The sequence below is a fragment of the Loxodonta africana genome, chromosome 3 (genome assembly GCF_030014295.1).
Source record: "Loxodonta africana isolate mLoxAfr1 chromosome 3, mLoxAfr1.hap2, whole genome shotgun sequence".
In the NCBI taxonomy this organism is placed as follows: Eukaryota; Metazoa; Chordata; class Mammalia; order Proboscidea; family Elephantidae; genus Loxodonta; species Loxodonta africana.
In genome coordinates this window covers 71595120-71616711 of record NC_087344.1, presented here as the reverse complement: position 1 = coordinate 71616711, position 21592 = coordinate 71595120, and the positions used below count along the sequence as shown (strand labels likewise).

The window sequence follows — 21592 nt, the reverse complement described above, 5'->3', positions numbered from 1 at the left end:
CTCAGGTCTTCTATATTCTTATTTATTTTCTGTGTGCTTCTCTTATCAGTTACTTAAAGAGGGACGATGAAATATCCCACAACAGTTGTAGCTGTGTCTATTTCTCCTCACTGTTTGATCACTTTTTGCTTCAGGTATTTTGAAGTTGTTATGAGATGTATAAATTTTTAGAATTATTGTGGTCTCTGGTGAATTGAACTTTTTATTATTATGAAAATGTCCCCTTTATCCTTGGTGAAATCTCTTTTGTCTGATATGAATATAACCATTCTGGCTTTGCTTTGATTAGTGTTAACATATCTTTTTCCATCCTTTTACTTTTGTATCTTTATATTTAAGGTGGATTTCTTATAAGCAGCATATATCTGGGTGTTAATTTTTATCTTGCCTGTTCATCTCTGCGTAATGTGAATATTGATGTGATTGGATTCAATTCTTCCATTTTAGTATTTGTTTTCTATTTGTGCCATGTGTTCTTTTTCACTTTTCCTATTTTTATTCTTGCCTTTGAATTAATTGAGCATTTTTAGATTCAATTTTATCTCCTTTGTTTATTAGTTGTGGTAGGCAGAATAATGGCCCCCAAGTATGCCCATGTCCTAATCCCTGGAATCCATGAATATTTTATGTTACATGGCAAAGAGGAACTAAGGTTATAGATGGAATTGAGGTTGTTAATCAGATGACTTTAAGATAGGGAGGCTATCCTGGATTATCCAGGTAGGTCCAGCATAATCCCAAGGGTCCATGAAAGTGGAAGAGGAAGATACAGCTGTGGAAGAAAGATACAGAGAGATGCAACACTATTTGCTTTGAATATAGGGGAAGAGGACCATGAGCCAAGGAATGTGGGTAATTTGTAGAAACTGAAAAAAGACATGGAAATGGATTGTTCCCTAAAGCCTTCAGAAAGGAATATAGCCATGCTGATTCCTTGATTTTAGCCCAGTGAATTCCATGAGATTTCTACCCTGTGGGAACTGTAAGGTAATAAATTCGTGTTGCTTAAGCTGCTAAATCTGTGGTGATTTGTTATAGCAGCAATAAAAGCTATATATTAGTTATAGCTCTGTCGTCTAATTTTAGTGATTGCTATAAAATTTATAATCTACATCTTTAGCTTATTGTAGTCTATCTTCAAATGTATTTTACTACTTTGTGTCTAGTGTAAGGACCTGAAAACAGCATGATTCCAGTTCTTTTCTTCCTGGCCTTTGTGCTTTTGTCATACTTACTGCTATATGTTATAATACATTGTTACTATTTTTGCCTTGAATAGCATATTATCTTTCAAAGGGATTTAAATAATAAGAAAAAAAAGTCTTTATACCCATGTAGTTACCTTTTCCAGTGTTCTTCGTTACTTTGATCCAGATTTCCATTTGGTGTCATATTCCTTTGACTTAAACTTTATTATTTCTTGTAGTATAGGTTTGTGATGACGAATTCTTTCAGTTTTTGTATACGTGAAAAAGTATTTCGCCTTCATTTTTTAAAATATATATTCACTGGTTAAAGAAATCTAGGTTGAAAGGTTTTTTTTTTTTCTTTCAGTACTTTAAAGATGTGCTAGTGCCCTCCAGCTTGCATTATTACCCTCAAGAAATCTGCTGTAATTTTGATCTTTACTCCTCTGTACATAATGCATCTTTTTTCTCTGGCTGCTTTTAATATTTTTTGTTAATCACTAATTCTAAGCAATTTGATTTTGGTATTCCTTGGTGTAGTTTTCTTTACGTTTCTTATGCTTGGGGTTTGTTGACTTTCTTGAGTCTGTGGCTTTATAGTTTCATCAAATGGGGAAAATTCTTGAACATTATTTCTTCAAATGTTTTTCTGTTCCCCTTCCACTTTGAAGACTCCATTTGTACACGTATTTGGCCACTTGAAGTTGTCCCACGATTCACTGATGTTTTGTTCATTCTTTTCAGTCTTTTTTTCTCCCTGTGTTTTATTTGAGTAGTTTTTGTTGATATGTCTTCAAGTCTACTAATCTTTACTTCTGCGATGTCTAATCTGCTATTAAATCCCCAGAGTATATTTTCCATCTCAGGTATTTTAGTACTCATCTCCAGAATTTTCATTTGGGCCTTTTTTCTATTGTTCATGCCTCTGTTTAATATGTTCAGTCTTTCCTATTGTTGTTGTTGGTTACTGTCAAGCCATTTCTGACTCATGGTGACCCCATGTGTGCAGAGTAGAACTTCTCCATAGGGTTTTCAGTGGTGTGACCTTTTGAAAGCAGATCACCAGGCCTGTCTTCGAAGGAGCCTCTGTGTGGTTTGAACTGCCAGCCTCTCAGTTAGTCAAGCACTTAACCATTTGTGCCACCAGCTTTTTTTTTTATGTCAGTTTTCATTTAAAAATTTTTTTATTGTTGTAAAATATAACATAAAATTTACCACTTTAACCATTTTAAGTGTACAGTTAAATAGCATTAACTATATTCACAATGTTGTGCAACAACTACCATTATATATTTCCAGAACTTTATGTCACCCCAAACAGTAACCCCCCACTCTCTGTCTCCTATTAACCTCTAGCCTACTTTCATCTCTATGAATTTGCCATTTCCAAATAACTGATATAAGTGGAATCATACAGTATTTTGTGTGTGTGTGTCTGGCTTATTTCACCTACCATAATGTTTCGAGGTTCATCATGTTGTAGCATGCATCAGAACTTCATGATTTTTATGGCTGAATACTGTTCCATTGTATATATATGTGCCACATTTTGCTTATCACTTCATCTGTTGATGGGCACTTGGGTTGCTTCCATCTTTTGACTTTTGCAAATAATGCTTCCATGAACATTGGTATACATGTATCTGTTTGAATCAGTGCTTTTATTTCTTTTGGGTATATACCTAAACTACCATTTTTTTTTTTTTTGGTATACCAATGTTCATGGCAGCATTGTTCGCAATAGTCAAAAGATGGAAGCAACCCAAGTGTCCATCAACAGATGAAGTGATAAGCAAAATGTGGCATATATATATACAATAGAACAGTATTCAGCCATAAGAATCATGAAGTTCTGATGCATGCTATGAGTCGGAATCGACTCGACGGCACTGGGGTTTACCTAAACTAAACCAAAACAGAATAAAAACCAAACTTACTGCCATCAAGTGATTCCATCTCAAAGTAGCCCTACCCTATAGGATAGAGTAGAACTGCCCCATAGGATTCCCAAGGCTGAAATTTTTATGGAAGCAGATTGCCGTACCTTTCTCCTGAGGAGCAATTGGTGGATTTGAACTGCTGACCTTTTGGTTAGCAGCTGAGCACTTTAACCACTGCGCCAACAGAGCTTCTTGGGGTGGAATTTCTGGGTCATATGGTAATTCTATGTTTGACTTTGTTGTTGTAAAAATATATATAACACATTTGCCAGTTCAACACTTTTCACATGTACAACTTATTGACACAAATTACATTAATCAAGTTGTGCAACCATCACCAATAAAAAAATGATCCGTTGCCAAATTTCCTATCACCATAAACGGCAACTCAAAGGAAGTAACAACAGCAATACCTTAAGGAACTAGAAAAAGAAGAGTAAACTAAACCCAAAGCTAGCAGAAGGACAGAAATAATAAAGATTAGAAAGGACATAAATGTCTACCTCCAAAAATGAGATAAAAGGGGATGGGTGCTGTCTCTTTAAATCATCTAATAGGCACTGCCATGGGAAGCTACTGCAGCTCTTAGGACCAAAACCAATGCAGGGTCTGTGCCAGACCAACCCAAACACTCAGCCCTAAATTTCTGGAAGACAGGGTCCCCACTGCCTGCCCCGGCACCCTTTCCTTTCTTTCCAGCCCTGGTAATCAGTAATAAACTTTGGTTGGTCTCTATACATTTGCCTATTCTAGATATTTGATATAAGTGAGATCATACAGTATTCGTTCTTTTATGATTGACTTCAGCCACCATAATGTTTTCAAGGTTCATCCGTGTTGTAGCATGTTAAGCACTCTAGGAACATGGGCTGCCATCCCCATGGGGCTGAGGAATGAGGGATGGTAGCTCATTCACACATGCTGCTTATTTACAAGAGATCAGCAGTCTCTCACTTAATTGAGCACTTCCTGGTTTTTTAAGTGTCCTGTTAGGTTCCAGAGGTTCAGAAATAGTTGATTCCAATTTCTCTTTCCAGCTCAATGGTTGTTTTGGTGGAGGAACCGAATGCTGGAGCTCCCTAGTCTGATATTTTGCATCTGAATTGCACTTTTCCTTTTCATCTCAAAATTTCAGGATTAGTCTACACTTGGCATCCTCTTCTTCGTTCCACTTAGATTTATTCTTCAGCCTATGGAGTTTGGTTTCCACCAAAGTTGTTTTTGCTTGGTCACCGGTAACCTCCTAATTGCCAAGTGGTTTTCAGTATTTATCTGATTGGACCTCTCTGCATTATTTCTTACTGGTGTAATTGTCCCTTCCTTCTGGTTACAACACACTTTCCTGGTCCTTTTCCTTCTCTTGACCATTTTTTCTTAGTTAACTTTGAAGGCTATTTTATCTGCTCACATCTTAAACATCGTATTCCCATTTATTTCTGAACTTCTCCATCCTTTACGTACATGCTCTTCTTGGGCAAACTCATCTACTTCCGTGGCTTCAGCTACTGTTTTTTGGGAAATTGACTCTTAAGACTGTATTTAAATTTCCTGGGTGTACTTCAGAACGGATATGTCTAAAATATAACTTGCCTGTTATTTCCTTAAAATGGCTTCTTCTTCAGTCTTAGTTTTGATACCACCGTATAGTCAATCCCTTACTCAGGTTGACAACATGGGAGCCATCTTTGATCCTTTTCCCCAAACCCCACATCCATTTCAGCCTCATGAATATTAAGTCCTTAATATCTAAGAGTCTATCCCACAGGAAGAATTTCCCATAATGGTGGCAGAGTGAAGTGGTCTCTTGAACCCTCCCATAGATAATAGTTAAAAATATTTATAAAATTAAAAATATATATATTTAACAGAAATGGAAAAGATCTAAAAGCGGACTGAAGCCAGAGGAGTTTTCTCTTTTAAAATAAATACTGAATGTTATAAGAATTGTGAGTTTACAGGCTTTTTTTTTTTTTCTTTTTCTTTTTGCTGCAAGGTACTTGCCTGCCCCCACAGCAAAGGAAAATGGCAGTGGAAAATTCCAGCCTTACCTCTTACAATTCCCAAGTCTCTGCTGCATCTGTTTGGCTCTAATGCTTAGTTTGGCTCTTCAGACTGTCTCTTGCCTTTTAGCGTGCCTTGTAGTTTATCATTGAAAGCTGGACATTGTTTATTGGGTAAAAGGAACTGAGGTAAATAGTGCTTTAGTCTTAGGTTTTATGTTTATTTGTCTAGGAGTTAGGCTGTGTTTACTGTTTACTGTGGCTGTGGTATTGGGGGAAGAGAGGCTTTCTATAGTCCTATGATTCGATCTCAGTCTTTTAGCGAGCCTGTGCCCTTCCCAAGTGCTTCTCAGCTTCCCCCTGCTTAGGAGGAACAGGAAGACTGGAGAAGGCTGGGGCTGGCCATTTCCCTTCTCCCAGGTTTAGTAAAACCCAAATGGGTTAAGCCAGTGCCGTCGAGTCGATTCCGACTCATAGCGACACTATAGCACAGAGTAGAACTGCCCCATAGAGTTTCCAAGGAGCGCCTGGCGAATTCAAACTGCTGACCATTTGGTTAGCAGCTGTAGCACTTAACCACTATGCCACCAGGGTTTCCATAGGATTGGCCAAATGGGTTAGGCTCTGGTAAAAATAGTTACCTTTGAGGGCAGGCCTTGTTAAGGAGAACAAAGAGCTCTGGGTGTATTTCATAATGGTTAGTTTTTCATCCCTCCTGCCAGAACCATGGGTAGATTATCTCCTGATCTTCACTCTGAGACCCCAGGGGGTCTCTTAGAAGTAAGATTCATGAAAGGAGGACCTCCCTAAGGTTGCTGCCTGTGCCCTCCACCCCCCTCCGCCCAAGTTTTTAATTTCTAAGGTAGTCCATACTGAGCCTCCATCAATTCATCAGTTGTAGTTTAAAGTGTTTCTACTGGCATTGACTCTAGTTGCGGGCTTCTGTTTCTGTTCTCAGTAAGCTGTGATTCTCTGTACCTTGTCTGTCTCTCTAGTTTTGGAAGCAACAGTTTGCTCTGTGACCTCAGTTCTCTGATGGATATAAGAAGAGTTGTCGATTTTCAGTTTGTTCAGCGTTTTTCTTGTGTAAGGATGAGCTGGGGATGGCTTCCAAACTCTTTACATGTCAAACTGGAAACTGGAAGTCCAGACTTACTTTCTTATAGCAGCAAAGAGGAGTTTATGATATAAAAAGTAGCTGAAACTTTAAGGGGAGGAGGACATTGGAAGTAAGAAAGCCACAGAAGAGGGTAGATGAAACCTATAACCTGACTATAAACTCTGCTAAAATTCCTGGTTGAACCTCTAAACTCTACATTCATGGGGGAAACCTTAGGGTTTGGTATAAAACCAGGCATAGATCAAAAAGGAATTTACCTTTGAAAGCCAGAACCAGTTCCAGGTGCTCTTTGTGAGTTTGCTGCCTTTTTTTTTTAAAACTGAATCCATATGTAGCTGAGACGGCAGAAATCTGAAGCCTTACTGATTTGAGGCATCAGAGAGCAGAATTTGAGGCCGAAAAATTAGGGAGGAATCCCCAGAAGCAAAGCACAGTGAGGGCAGGCCCCAAATCTGAGTATAATTCTGCCCAAATTCTTTGCTAATCATCAAATTATATAGACTGACCGATATAGAACCAGGCTAAAAAAGTATCTGCAATAATTACACAGAGATATAAGTGCTATACATTACAGCGGAGACGGTGTTCACAGTTTAAGTCCAGATAAGTTACCTCCCAGCTAGAAAAAAAAAAAAAAAAACCTAACAATCTAAAAAAAACGAATCTAGAATCACTACATGTCCAGTATTCAACTAAAAATTATTAGGCATGCAAAGGAACATAAAATTGTGAAAAACAAATATTTCAGGGCATTGAAATAAAACAGAGGCAGGAAAAAAAAAGTGGTTATTCTTGAAAAGCTGGTAGAACCTTGAGTAACAACAGTAAGAGTCTGTGGTCCTCTTGCCTGAGACTTCTACACCCCCATTTCTATCACTGCAGCTTAAGTGATGAGAATTATAGTTTTGCCAGTGCGGCTGGACATGAAACTTCGCTGCCAGCAACTTTGCTGTCGGAGCGGGCAGACGTGATTGGGGCAGAGGGTGAAAACTCACAGCTTTGCAAACTTAGTTGGGAAGAATAGGGAAAATTCACAGCTTTGCTCATCCAAGTTTGCAGTGCCCGTTAGGGTGAGTGGTAGACCTGCCAGAAACTTAATGGGAAGATCCTGAAAATCAGGGAGCCATAAAAAGGCTGAGATAAGCCCTCCACACATCCCTAGATGACTTAGAAAGTACACAAATATGAGAGAGGCCCAAGAGAGCCTGGTAAAAAGTAAAAATCAAGGGATATTTGAGAAATGACTGTAATTTTGTATGTGTTCCCTAATCGACGCACAGATGGATTGACAAAGTGTGAAGTGATATGGGCTTGAGATGTTTGGGCAACCCTTGCCCAAATCATTGACTGACTACAAATTATACAGACACAGGCCCAATCCCTAGGAAGCCAGACTGAAAATTAAGAATAACAAAAACTGAGCAAACATCAGTGGCCAAATACTGTGAGGGAGTCAGATTCTATAGTTTAGGTTCAGCGGAGTTACTAAAAACACCCAGCAGCTCCCAGAAAAATAGAAGAACGCTAGAGTTGCTACAATATATTACCTAAAATGTCTAGTTTTCAACCAGATACTATGAGTCATGCAAAGAAAGAATCAGAAAAGTGTCATCCATGCAGAGGGAAAACGTCAGTAGAAATATATTCTGAATGGGCTAGCTGTTACATTTAGCAGAAAAAGCTTCAAAACAGCTATTAAAAATATGTTTAAAATGTTAAAGGAAACTGTTCAAAGATTGAAAGGAAAAGGAGATGGTAGTTACTCCACATAGGGAATGGACTCTAACCGCTTCTGTTCAGCATTGTGCTGAAGGCCATAGCCAATGTAGTAATGCAAGACAAAGAAATGAAAGGAATACAGGTTAGAACTGCAGACACAAAACTGCCTTTATTCATAGATGATATGGTCATGAATGTAGAAAATTCCAAGGAATCTACATAAAAGCTACAGGAACTATTAAGTGAGGTTAGTAGGGTTATAGAATATAAAGTCGATATATAAAAATCAGTTGTGTTTCTATATATTAGCAAAATTTAGAAATCAAAGTTTTAAAAAATGTACAGTAGCATCCAAAAGAATGAAATAGTTAGGAATAAATTTAACAAAATATGTGTAAGAGCTGTACACTGAAAACTGCAAAAACATTGCTAAAAGAAATTAAAGAACTAAAAAATGGATACATATACCATGATGGGTTGAATAGTATCTCTCCAAAATTCATGTCCACCTGGAACCTTAGAATGTGACCTTATTTATGAAAAGGGTCTTTGTAGATAGAATTAGTTACGGGTCTCAAGATGAAATCATCCTGGATTTAGGGATGGTCCTAAATCCAATGACTCTTGTCTTTATGAGAGAAAGGAGAAGGAGATTTGGACACATGGAGACACAGGAAAGAAGGTCATGTGAAGATGGAGGCATAGATTTGAGTTATGCTGCCACGAACCAAAGAATACCAAGAACCACCAAATGCCAGAATAGGCAAAGACGGATTCTCTCCCAGAGGTTTTGGAGAGTTTTTACTGTCACCTTGATTTTCGGCTTCTGGCCTTCAGAACTGTGAGAAGTAAGTTTCTGTTGTTTTAAGCTACCAGGTTTGTATTAATTTGCAATGGTAGCCCTAGGAAACTAATATAACCATGTTCATGAATTGGGACCTAGAGTGACCAAAGTGATTTTGAAAAAGAACACCACAGTTGGAGGACTTAAACTACTTATCGTCAAGACTTACTGTAAAGTTGCAGTAATCAAGGCAGTGCTGTTGGTGTAGAAATAGGCTAAATCAACGAAGCAGAATAGTGAGTCAAGAGATAGACCCATACATATATGTCAGTTGCTGTGCCATGACAATTCAGCAAGGAAAGGATAACCTTTTCAACAAATGTGCTGGAATGGAGCAGTTGTATAGCAGCAAAACCAAAAAACCAAACCCAGTGCCATGGAGTCGATTCCAACTCATAGCGACCCTATAGGACAGAGTAGAACTGCCCCATAGAGTTTCCAAGGAGTACTTGGCAGATTTGAACTGCCAACCCTTTGGTTAGCAGCCGTAGCACTTAACCACTATGCTACCAGGGTTTCCTGTATAGCAATATGCAAAGAAAAAAAAAAAGTAAAAGTAAAGTAAGGGTCAAAGTTCCTTTTTTTTTTTTGTATAGCAATATGCAAAGAAAAAAAAGGAACTTGGACCCTTACTTTATACCATACAGAAAAATTAACTCAAAGTGGATCATAGACCTAAAGCTAAAACTATAAGACTTCTAGAAGAAAACACAGGAGAAAAATTTTTGTGATCTTGGTTTGTCAAGAATTTCTTAGATATGTCACTAAAGCATGGACCATAAAAGGAAAAAATGATAAGTTGAGGTTCATCAAAATTATAAATTTTTGCTATTCAAAAAACACCATTAAAATGAAAGGGCAAAATGCAGGCTGGGAAAACATAATTGCAAAATATGTATCTGATGAAGGACTTGTTTCTAGAATAGAGTATGTAAAGAACTCGTATAACTCAGTGAGAAGACTAATAGCCCATTTTAAAAGATGGGCAAAAGATTTGAATAGTCTACCAAAGAGACATACAGGTGTCCCAAAAGTACATGAAAAGATGTTGAACATCATTAATCATTAGGAAAATGCAAATTAAAACCACAGGATGCCATACACACCCACCAGAATGGGAAAAATTAAAAAGAGACGCTAAATTCTGGCCAGGTTGTAGAACAACTAGAATGCTCATGCACTGGTGGTGGGAGTGTATACTGGCACAACAACTTTGGAAAACTGGCAGTTTTTTTAAAAAGATACACCTTCCATATTACCAGGCATTCCACTTATAAATATTTACCCAAGAGAAATGAAAGGATATGTCCATACAAAGACTTGTAGATAGAATATTTATGACAGCTCAATTTGTATTAGCCAAAAACTGGAATCAACCCAAATACCTATCTGTAAGTGAATGGATAAACAAATTGTAGTATATTCATACACCAGAATGTTGTTGTTTGTTGTTAATTGCCGTTGCATTGGCCTGGACTCATGGTGACCTTATGTATAACAGACCAGAACGTGTTCCGGTCCTGCACCATCTGCATAATCCTTGATATTTTTTGAGCCTGTTGCTGCGGCTGTTGTGTCAGTCTATCTCATTGAGGGTTTTCCTAGTTTTCGCTCTCTGCCAAACATGATGTCCTTTTCTAGGGACTGATCTTTCCTGATGACTTGTCCAAAGTAAGCAAGTTTCCACCATCCTCTCTTCTAAGGAAATAAGTTTCATTTCTTCTAAAACTGATTTGTTTGTTCTTCTGGCATTCCATGGTATATTCACTACTCTTCACCAATACAACAATTTAAATGCATTAATTCTTCTTCTGCCTTCTTTTTTTTTTCTAAATTTTATTTATTTTTTTGTTGAGAATACACATAAGAAAACATGTACCAATTCAGCAGTTTCTACATGTATAATTTAGTGACATTGATTAAGTTCTTCAAGTTGTGCAACAATTCTTACCCTTTGTTATGGATTGAATTGTGTCCCCCCAAAATGTATGCCAACTTGGCAAGGCCATGATTCCCAGTATTGTGTGATTGTCCACCATTTTGTGATCCGATATGATTTTCCTATGTGTTGTAAATCCTACCTCTATGATGCTAATGAGGCAGGATTAGAGGCATTATGTTGTGTTGTGTTGTGTTGTGTTGTGTTGTGATGTGATGTTATGTTATGTTAATGAGACAGGACATAATTTATAGGATTAGGTTGTGTCTTGAGTCTTTTTTGAGATATAAAAGAGGGAAGCGAGCAGAGAGACATGGGGACCTCATACCACCAAGAAGCCAGAACCAGGAGAATGGCACATCCTTTGGACCCCGGGTCCCTGTTCTGAGAAGCGCCTTGACTGGGGAAGATTGATGATAAGGACATTCCCCCACAGCTGACAGAGAAAGAAAGCCTTCCAATGAAGCTGGTGCCCTGAATTCGGACTTCAAGCCTCCAAGACAGTGAGAGAATAAATTTCTGTTTGTTAAAGCCATCTGCTTGTGGTATTTCTTTTATAGAAGCACTAGATGAGTAAGACACCCTCCTTTTCTGAGATGTTCCTCCCTCATTAACATAGACTTACTGCACCCTAAGGTTCCTATCTTATCTTTCGAGTTGCTGTTGTCAGTTTGATCCCATATGGATAGTTTTTAAAAGAGCATCATGCTTAAGGCAGGCCTTTTTTAACTAGTTAAGCTAAACTATTGTTTGGTTTTAAGAAGACTTCAGGGATATTTTTGGTTTAAAGTTTAAAGATTATCTCAGGGCAGTAGTTTTAGGGGTTCACCCACCTTCCATGGCTCCAGAAAGTCTAGAGTCCATGAGAATTTAAAATTCTGTTCTGCCTCTTCTCCTTTTTGATGAGGATTTTTCTATGGAATCTTTGATCAAAATGTTCAGTAATGGTAGCTGGGCACCATCCAGTTTTTCTGGTCTCATGGCAGAGGAGGCAGTTGTTCATGGAGGCAATTAGCCACACATTCCATATTCTCCTGTTCCTGACTCTCCTTCTCCTTCTGTTGCTCCAGGTGAGTAGAGACCAATTGTTGTGCCTTAGATGGCTGCTTGCAAGCTTTTAAGACCCCAGGCACTATGAAGTGATCTAGGAGGTAGAACAGAGGCACTAAACACGCTATTAGGCCAGTTAACTGGGATGTCCCATGAAACCATGACCCTAAACCCCCAAACCAAGGAACCAAACCCCATGAGGTGTTTGGTTGTACATAAGGAGCCTCAGCAGCTACTTTTTTTTTGTTGGTCATTGTTGTAAATGTATCTATTGCACAACTTTTACCAATTCAACTTTTTACAGGTGTACACCTTATTGACAGCAATCACAGTAATCGGCAGTGCAACTCTACCCTTAATCAGTGTGATTTTCCTATTACCATCAACCCCCCTTTTCCCTCTCCCTCCCATCCCTGATGTTATGGATTGAATTATGTACCCCAAAAATGTGTGTCAACTTGGCTAGGCCATGATTCCCAGTATTGTGTGATTGTCCACCATTTTGTGATCTGGCATGATTTTCCTATGTGTTGTAAATCCTACCTCTGTGGTGTTAATGAGGCAGGATTAGAGGTAGTTATGTTAATGAGATAGGACACAATTTATAGGATTAGGCTGTGTCTTGAATCAATCTCTTGAGATATAAAAGAGACAAACGAGCAGAGAGATGGAGACCTCATACCACAAAAAAAGTAGTGCTGGAAGAAGAGCACATCCTTTGGACCTGGGGTTCCTGCATGGAGAAGCTCTTAGACCAAGGGAAGATTGATGACAAGGACCTTCCTCCAGAGCCAACAGAAGAAGAAAGCCTTCCCCTGGAGCTGACACCCTGAATTTGGACTTGTAGCCTACTAGACTGTGAGAGAATAAACTCCGCTTTGTTAAAACCATCTACTTGTGCTGTTTCTGTTACAGCAGCACTCAGTAACTAAGACACAAATAAACTTTGGTCTCTATACATTTGCCTTTTCTTCTCTTTTTAAATAAATGAGGTCATATAATATTTGTCCTTTTCTGATTGGCTTATTTTGCTCAACATAATGTCTTCAGGCTCCATCCACACTGTAGCACGTATCAAGACTTCATTTCTCCTACTGTCTGAGTAGTATTCCATTGTATGTATGTACTGTATTTTGTTTATACATTCATCTGTTGATGGGCGTTTATGTTGTTTGCATCTTTTCGCTGTTGTAAATAGGGCTGCAGTGAACATTGGCATACTTCTGTCTCCTTTTTTCATTGTTCAGCTTTTGCATGCATATGAGGTGATTGAAAAGACCATATGGCTTGGGTCAGGCGTACCTTAGTCATGAAAGTGACATCTTTGCTTTTTTAGAACTTTAAAGAGTGCCCCTTGCAGCAGATTGGCCCAGTGCAATATGTGATTTGATTTCTTGACTGCCGCTTGCATGGGCATTGATTGTTGATCCAAGTAGAATGAAATCCTTGACAACTTCATTTTTTTCTCTATACAAGAGAATACTACTGAGCAATAAAAAGGAGTGAGCCATTGATATACAAAACAATATCGATGAGTAACAAAATAATCCTGCTGAGTGAAAGAAGTCAGATAAAAGAAAAAGAGTTCATACTGTGCGATTCCACTTATATAAAATTCTAGAAAATGCAAACTATAGGGATAGGAAGGAAATCAGTGGTTGCTTGGGATGGAGGGATGTGGGGAAGAACAAGGAGAAGGGACTTCAAAGTGTATTAGGAATCTTTGCAAGTGATGGATATGTTCATTATCTTGATTGTGGTGATTGTTTCATGGGTGTACAGATATGTCAAATTGATCAAATTGTACACTTTAAATATGTTCAGTTTATAGTGTCTATTATACCTAATAAAGGTGTAAAAAAAAAATGGACAAAGATTTGAATAAACTTCACCAAAGAAAATATATGAATGGCCAATAAGCATGTGAAAAGATGTTCAACATCATTAATGATCAGGAAAATGCAAATTAAGTCACAGCAAAATACTATTTTATACCCGATGGAATGACAAAAAATAAAAAGACCAAGTTGTGCAGCCATTAACTGGAGCTCTCACACATTGCTAGTGGAAATGCAAAATGGTGGAGGTACTTCAGGTAACAGTTCACAGTTTCTTACTGTGTAAGTTATTATGTAAGTTAAACGTGCATTTATATATGACCAGCAATTTACTCAAGTTTTTACCCAAGATTAATTAAACCATAAGTTCACAGAAATATTTGTATTCATTCATAGCTGCTTTATTTGTGATGGTTTTAGAGAACTGAAAAGAATTTAAATCTCTATCAATAAATGAATGGATAAACAAATTTTGGTATATCTGTAATGGATATGACTCAGTAATAAAAAGGAATGTACTACTGATTCCCACAATAGCATGAATAAATCTTAAAAACATTTTGTTGAATGAAAGCAGCCAGAAACAACAATAGTATGTATATGATTCCTCTTACATGAAATACAAGAAAACCCAAACTAATCTACAGTAATAGAAAACAAATCAGCGGTTGCCTGAGCCTGGGGGTGGAGGCAGGCATTTACTGCAAAAGGGCACCAACCAACTTTGGCGGTTGATAGAAATGTTCTCTCTCTTGATTGTGGTTATGTGGGTGTACACATTTGTCAAAACTCATTGACCTATACATTTTAAAGAGGTGCCATTTATTTTAGAAATTATACTTCAGTGAAGCTGATTTTTAAAAACCCTTACCACCACCCTTGTTTGGTTACTCGTCACTTCTCACTTGGATGAATGCAGTACCCTCCTAAATGGTATCCGTGCTGTTGCATTACTTCTTTAAACCCATACATCCTGAATTGTTGTTGTTGTGTGCCATTGAGTCAATTCCGACTCATAGCCACTCAGTGTGACAGAGTAGAACTGCTCCATAGGGTTTCCTTGGCCATAATCTTTACGGGAGCAGATTTCCAGGTCTTTTCTCCCTCGAAGCGGCTGGTGGGTTCAAACTGCTGACCTTTTGCTTAGCAGGCAAGGTGCTTAACCATTGCATCACCAGGGCTCCTTGCAGCCTGAACAGTTCATCTAAAACAGAAACCTGACCTTTTCACTTCCCTGCATACCAGTTACCAGTTGCTGTCAAGTTAGTTCTGACTCATGGTGACTCCATGTATGTCAGAGTAGAACTATGCTCCATAGGATTTTCAGTGGCTGATTTTTTGGAAATAAATTGCCAGGCCATTCTTCTGAGGTGCCCCTGCGTGGACTTGAACCTCCAAACTTTCAGTTAGCAGTCGAGCGCCCTGCACCACCCAGGTACTTGTTGCATACAACCATGTAATTGTTCACCATTACCTGACTCCTTAAAGTAACATATAATGCCTCTTTAGTCTGGCCCAGCCCTTGCCTTTCTTCCCAGCTCATCTTTCATTGCTCCCTGGGTCTTGTTCTGTGCTCTAAGAAAAAAAAAAAACTGTTTATGATTCTCAGTTCCCGACACACAACATGTTAATCTCATTTTTTGTATCTGTGCTCATTCTGTCCTGTAGCCTTCTGATGAACAACTGTTTACTGTTTAAAACTCAGCTAGCGCTCTCTTCCTCCAGGCAGCCTTTTTTTAAAAAAAATTATTCTTCCCCACACCCTTCTCCTCTCCAAGGGAGAGGAGTAAAGTGCCCTTAGATTGTGTTTCTACAGTTTTCATAACTTTTATAGGTATATTTCTCCTCAACTAGATTGTGCTCCTGTTGAATACAATGATTATGTTTTATATAGGTCCACAAGGCCTGTTCTCCACAACAGGTGCTCAGTAAGTATTTGTAGAAAGATTGAATACAAGTGTTAAGTGAGAAAACTAGATGAGAATATTGTACATAGTATGATTATTAGTATTTTGTTTTAAGCTAGACTTTGCAGAAAAAAAAAAAGACAGCAAAGATTTGTATCAACATTTTAACACCGGTTGCCTTTGAGTGGTAAGATTAGTTTCTTTAATATTTTTGACATTTGTACTTTTTTTTAGATAACATTTTATTGTATTTACAGTGAAGGTTTACACAGCAGGTTAGGTTCTCATTCAGCAATTTCTACACAAATTGTTCAGCAATGTTGGTTACGTCCTTCACAATGCGTGAACATTCCCAATATTTCTGTTTTGGTTGTTCCTTCCATTAATCTAGTTTCCCTGCCCCTTTATATTCTTATCTTTGTTTTAAAGTAATTATTGACTGGTCTCATATAGATGATTTTTTAAAGGAGTGCAGTACTCATGAGAGATATTCTTTGTGAGCTAATCTGTTATTTAGCTAAAAAGTAACCTCAGGGACTAGTTTCAGTTCAAGGTTAAAGAGTATCTTGGGGCAGTAGTCTCAGAGTCCTGCAATCTCAACTGGTCCAGCAAGTCTGATTTTTTATTTTAGGAACTTGAGGTTCTATCCCACATTTCTCTCCCATTTTATGAGACATTTGTACTTCTCAAAAAAATTTAAAGTGCAGTTATTTCATAAAACATAACCTTATAAAACTGACTTTGTAAGTTTTGCCTACTCAAATGAAGTTTTTTAATTCCTTAGATCCACAAGGCAGTTATAAGTTCCAGTCCCTTAACCATGAACCTGACTGAAGAGATTCCTGATTGGCCAAAGAATGTATCAGTCCAGCCTGAGACTTCAGAGGATCCTGGTAGTATACCCAGCACTCAGCAAGTAAAAAGTCCTGGGACAACCCAGATTGCTAACCTGTCAGTGGCTCCCTCCTCCAGTTATGCTACCCCTACCCCCCAGGCCTCTTTCCAGAGCACTTCAGCACCGTACCCAGGTGAGGCTCTAAGCTCCTGCCCTTAGAGATAGGATGGGAAAGTGGAGTATTTGATCAGAGTGTTCACTTTTAGAAGACAGAAGGGAGAGAAATATGACTTTTGAATACTGGAGGTTAGAGAAAAAAAACCCTGTCAGTGTTCATAAACACAGGACTTGGGGCTCTATATCCCTTTTTCAACAGTGCTGCCACCCCACCCCTCCAGCCTATTTATGAGGTTCATTTTCCCAGAGCCAGATTCCACTGTGCCCAAGACTTAAAGGCACAAAAAAAAAAGATTGAATTAAATAATGTTCAAATACTCAAGCAGACAGAAGCTACTGGGAAGAAAGAATTGGATCCATGTACCTATTTGCCTTCAGAAAGGCTGCTTTAGGTCAGATGTTTGTCACTCTGTGATTTTGACAGCATCTTTATTTTTAAAGCATCCCATAGGAAGGAGATTTATACATAGTGTTGCTTTAACAAGTCTGTACTTCATGGGTGCTGTTCTAAGGCTTTAGGAGGAAATGGTTAATTTCCTTTAGGAGGAAACTAAGTTGATCTTTTTTCCCTCAGAGAGTCAAGGGGGTATAGCAAAGTCAGTGAAAGTGAATTTTTACCCATATTTAATTTCCTAGGGTCTCCTCTGGTGGAACATGAAATTTTAGAGTTTCAATCCTGAGGCACCAGAGTAATTACTGTATTCTAGTAGAATGCCTGTAATTTTTGATATAATTGTGAAGGGTTTGGATTGTACTATATTGAAAAGCCATTTTTTGGTCCATTATACTCAATCTGAATATAGTGGTTTCTTTCTTTCCTTTTGAAAATCACTTAGAGGGTTCTTTTTCCATATCCTGGAGATTCCTTAAAGGATGATCTCGTTTCTCCCCAAGTGCAATGTTCCCAAGCAGAGATAGATGAATTTCAAGTTTCATATTTGTCTAGGAAGCCTTTGTCACCTCCCAGTCTTGAGATATGGAGGACCAGCCAGCTGTTTGCTTTAAGCTTTCCTGGCGCCTGTGTCTCATACCAAATGAACAATTATTGTCAGAGGGGTAAGATTTACATAATGGGGTGGGAAGGGTGTGTGTGGATGGGTGTGGGTGTGGGTGTGGGTGTGATTTTGTATCACAGTGGACATTTGGCAATGACTACAAACGTTTTTGGTTGTTAAAACTGTGTTCGTGGTATTGGGTGCTACTGATATGTAGTGGGTGGAGCCAAGGGATGCTACTAAAAACGTTCTACAATGTACAGGACAGCCCCTCCACAACAAAGAATTATCTGGTCCAACATGCCCAAAGTAGTGAGGAAATGAAGGCAATAGGAGTTCACAAAAGGAAGGAGAGAAGTGGGACAGTCTAAATCTAATTTCTTACCCCTTGTATGTTTTGTTTCCAGTTGTAAAAAAGCTGGTGGTATCTGCTGGAGAGAGTGTCCAGGTGACCCTGCCTAAGAATGAAGTTCAATTAAATGCATATGTTCTCCAAGAACCTCTCGAAGGTAAAAATGCCCTACATTTAAGTAATGCTTTAATTTATAATGATATCCACACCTTATTTACATCTTACGACAGTCCTGTGAGGGTAGAATTTAGCATGTACCTGCACAAATATTTATGTGATAAGAGAGGCAGTTTAGAATGTGTTTGTGATCATAGACTTTAATGTCAAGGCTTAGTTCAAATCCCAGTTCAGCTAGTCATTAGCTATGTGATTTTAAGTAATTACTTAACTTCTCTGAGCTTCCATTTCTTTTTACTAAAATTGGGATAATAATTCCTACTTCATTAGATTATTTTAAGGGAAAAATGAGATAATATATCTAAAGCACCTACTTCAGTGTCTAGCACGTAGCTGATGCTCATTAAATGTAGATCTTATCTGTTAGGTTGAATTATAAAACCATTTTAAAGAGAAAGAAACTGAGACTCAGGTTAACCTGTTTATCCTGTTCAAACAAGTAGTAGATGACAGAGGTAGAACTTCTCAGAGAGACATTATTTGAGACTACTTGAGCTGCGAGTACTTTTGTTCTTTGGTAATCATATGCTTGGCTCTACTGTATTTTTCTTTTCTAACCCATATTTGCATATACACTTCTGTGAGTTAATATCATTTTGTAGCTCAGTGTCCCGAAGCATATCAATTCAGGAACAGATTCTTTTCAGCATCCTTCTCCCCAGCTTCTTCAGCCTTTACCAGATGTGGATGGTTTCAAACTTTGAAAGGTTGGGGGCGATGAGGCAGGACCAAGTCTGCCTGCTCTTCTTCCCCTCATCCCTTGTGGCAGCCCTGAAGCACCTCTAAGGATCCCTCTAGGGTTTGGAGGCTCAGTTTGAAAACCACTACCCTAAATCATTGAAACCAGCATTTTGTCTAACAGACCTATACTCAGTTGTTCCTACCCTTGAGCAAATTTTTGGCTATAAGGCACAATTTATGCCTGAGCTTTTTTGTCCTAGGAATTTTGTCCTTTTAAGAAATTTGTTTTACTGGCCTTAGATATTATAAGACTATCAGTTCCCAAACTAGTGTGAGTCTCTTTTCTGTGTGGAGGAAAATTTCCAACTACATTTAGAAGCAATGTCTCCAGTCCTACTTCTGCTTCTTCCTTCCTGCTCCTCACCTAACACAACTCCTACATACACATTTGTGAGAGCTTCCTGGCGGACAACTAGCCAAAACAAAACTAGTATTTGATAGGGAAGGAAGTAAGAGTAACAGATCTTGTATCACAGGTTTATAAAATAAAATCTAGTCTGAAGATGAAGGGTATCTTGGAATTGGGTTCTGTGTGCTAACTTTAACATTTGAACTCATGAAATAAGAAAATGACTGCTCTTTTTTTTCACTTTTGAGTAGTAACCTAAACAGACTTTTCTGCCAAATACCACCCTTCCCTAGCCAGAAATGCATTTTGCTCCAAAAAATTTTAAAGCCAGTTTTACTGGGGAGGGATTCTATCCTTGCCTTACCCACTGATATAGTCTGGGCTGCAAATGAGGACCATTTAATGCTTCATTTGATTTTAATTAATTTCAGTGGGGCCTGTTTTAAATGGGCCATTCCCTACCATCTTATGCAGTGTGTTATTTAGCTCAGCAGGAATGAAGTAGCTCTTTTAACTCACCAGGGTGTGATGACCTCAGTGAGACAAGCATTGTTAGCACTCTGTAAAAAGCTATTTTTGAACCATGTTATTTAGAAGTCATTGCTGTTCTTTGTTGCAAAAGAAGTTTTGCAAGAAAATGGCCTTTGTTCCCAATGAGTTCATCTATAGTAGTTGGTAGGGCACGTATTTTCAATGGGATGCCACATCATGAGCAACCTGGTATTTTCTAGGGCGGATTGGCCCTGGAGAGGCTGGATATGGGGCAGGAATGAACATTGCTGGGAGAGAGTGGTAGAAGTCCTAACTGTAGCTGAATCTACCCTTTTTTCAGCAGATGAGTTGGTTTCCCTATACGCTTTAGGTAATATCTTAAAAGCTAAGGCCTTGTCAAGATTTAGAAGTGATTTGTTATTGGCAGGCTGTATGGCTACCCTCTTTGTGTGTAGGTGTATGTTTTCATGATTGCTATAACTGCCCTTCTTTAGGAAAAACCTACACCTACAACTGGCAGCTGATTACTCATCCTAAAGACTACAGTGGAGAAATGGAAGGGCAACATTCCCAGATCCTCAAATTATCCAAGGTGAATCTGCCTTCTTTCACTTGCAGGGCTGAGATAGAGGTATTGGCCACTTTTCTAAAATGTATAATATAGAATTTTCTGTCTACACTTAAGTCTGGAATAATCCTTCAGAAGTGAAGCCTTCAAAAGTCTGACTGGCTGACATCCAATATTTATTAGTGTATGATTCTCAAATTTTCATTTATGGTGAGAAGACTGTACCAGCATGGAGAGAAAGCTGAAAATATATACTAAACAGCTTTTAAGAGTAACATAAGGATTTTAGAATTTGGGATCTAAGCTAGGTTATTTGTGGTCACATGACTGTATAAATTGGCTCAGTCCTTTTGGGATTAAGTATGGTTAGTAAGAGCCATAAAAACATTCATTTTCTTTGGCTCAGCAATCTCATTCATTCATTTATTCAACAACTATTCATTGTGTCCTGTGAAATATTCATGTGGCAGGCACTGGGGATTTACCAGTGAATTAATCGTAATGTTTGAGGACAGTAGAGTCTGGTTGTGATACTGACAGGAAGCAAGTAATTATCACAGAGGATACACTGAATCAGTGCAGGGGGTTATGGAAGCCCTAGGGAATTAGAACAGATTTCTTAGAGTTTGCCTGGCTGACTCCTGAAAAGCAACTAATTTAACTGGGTAAATGGTGGAAGGAATGTACTCCAAACAGAGGAAGCAATGTGTCTACTGCACCAAAAAAAAAGAGAGAAAGTGTGGGAAGAAGGGGAATTATGTGTGGTTCAGCATGACTGGACCCTGAGGTAGAAGAAGAGCAGTGGTTCCAAATAAATTGGAGAGATACAGGAGTCAAATCGCACAGAGCCTTTTTTGCCAGATTAAGAATTTTGGATCGTATTTAGAGGGAATAGAGAGCCTTTGAGAGGTTTTAAGCAGGAGAATGGAATGTTCTTATTTTGGTTGGAAAGATCACCCTTGTGCACAGTGAAGGAGATAAGGCTCAAAACAGGGAAACCAGTGAGGAATCTGTTGAAAAATCTTGGTGTGAGATGATGGTAGACTGAGTAAAAAACCTGAAGAACTAAATGAATAAAATAAAAATTAAAAACTATCTCTTGAAGTCCTGCCACGTGCTAATTGTTTTTCACAATTATGCCATTTGATCTTTGTATAATCCCAAGATGTAGGTATTAATATCTGTTCTACAAATGACAAAACTAAAAATTGGAAAAATTAGGTGGTTTGGCCAGAGTTCACAAAGCTATTAGATGGTAGATTTAATTTGGAGTTTCCGTCTCTAAAGTCCATGCATTTAATAACTGTGCTGTACTCAGTGATTAAGAACTAAGGTGATAGCAGTGTGAATGAAGAGAAATGA

The 21592-nt window shown here is 38.3% G+C and overlaps 1 protein-coding gene across 6 annotated transcripts in view; it reads left to right on the top strand.

Annotated features, from left to right (window-relative positions):
• The window catches only part of KIAA0319L (KIAA0319 like), a 117647-nt gene that overhangs the window by 51877 nt on the left and 44178 nt on the right, over positions 1-21592 (top strand). For all 6 annotated transcript variants that reach the window (XM_003415489.4, XM_064281693.1, XM_064281696.1 and 3 more), the window contains exons 4-6: positions 16329-16572; positions 17959-18060; positions 20157-20254. In XM_003415489.4, the coding sequence (XP_003415537.3) occupies positions 16329-16572; positions 17959-18060; positions 20157-20254 (444 nt within the window). The remainder of the gene's footprint in view (positions 1-16328; positions 16573-17958; positions 18061-20156; positions 20255-21592) is intronic.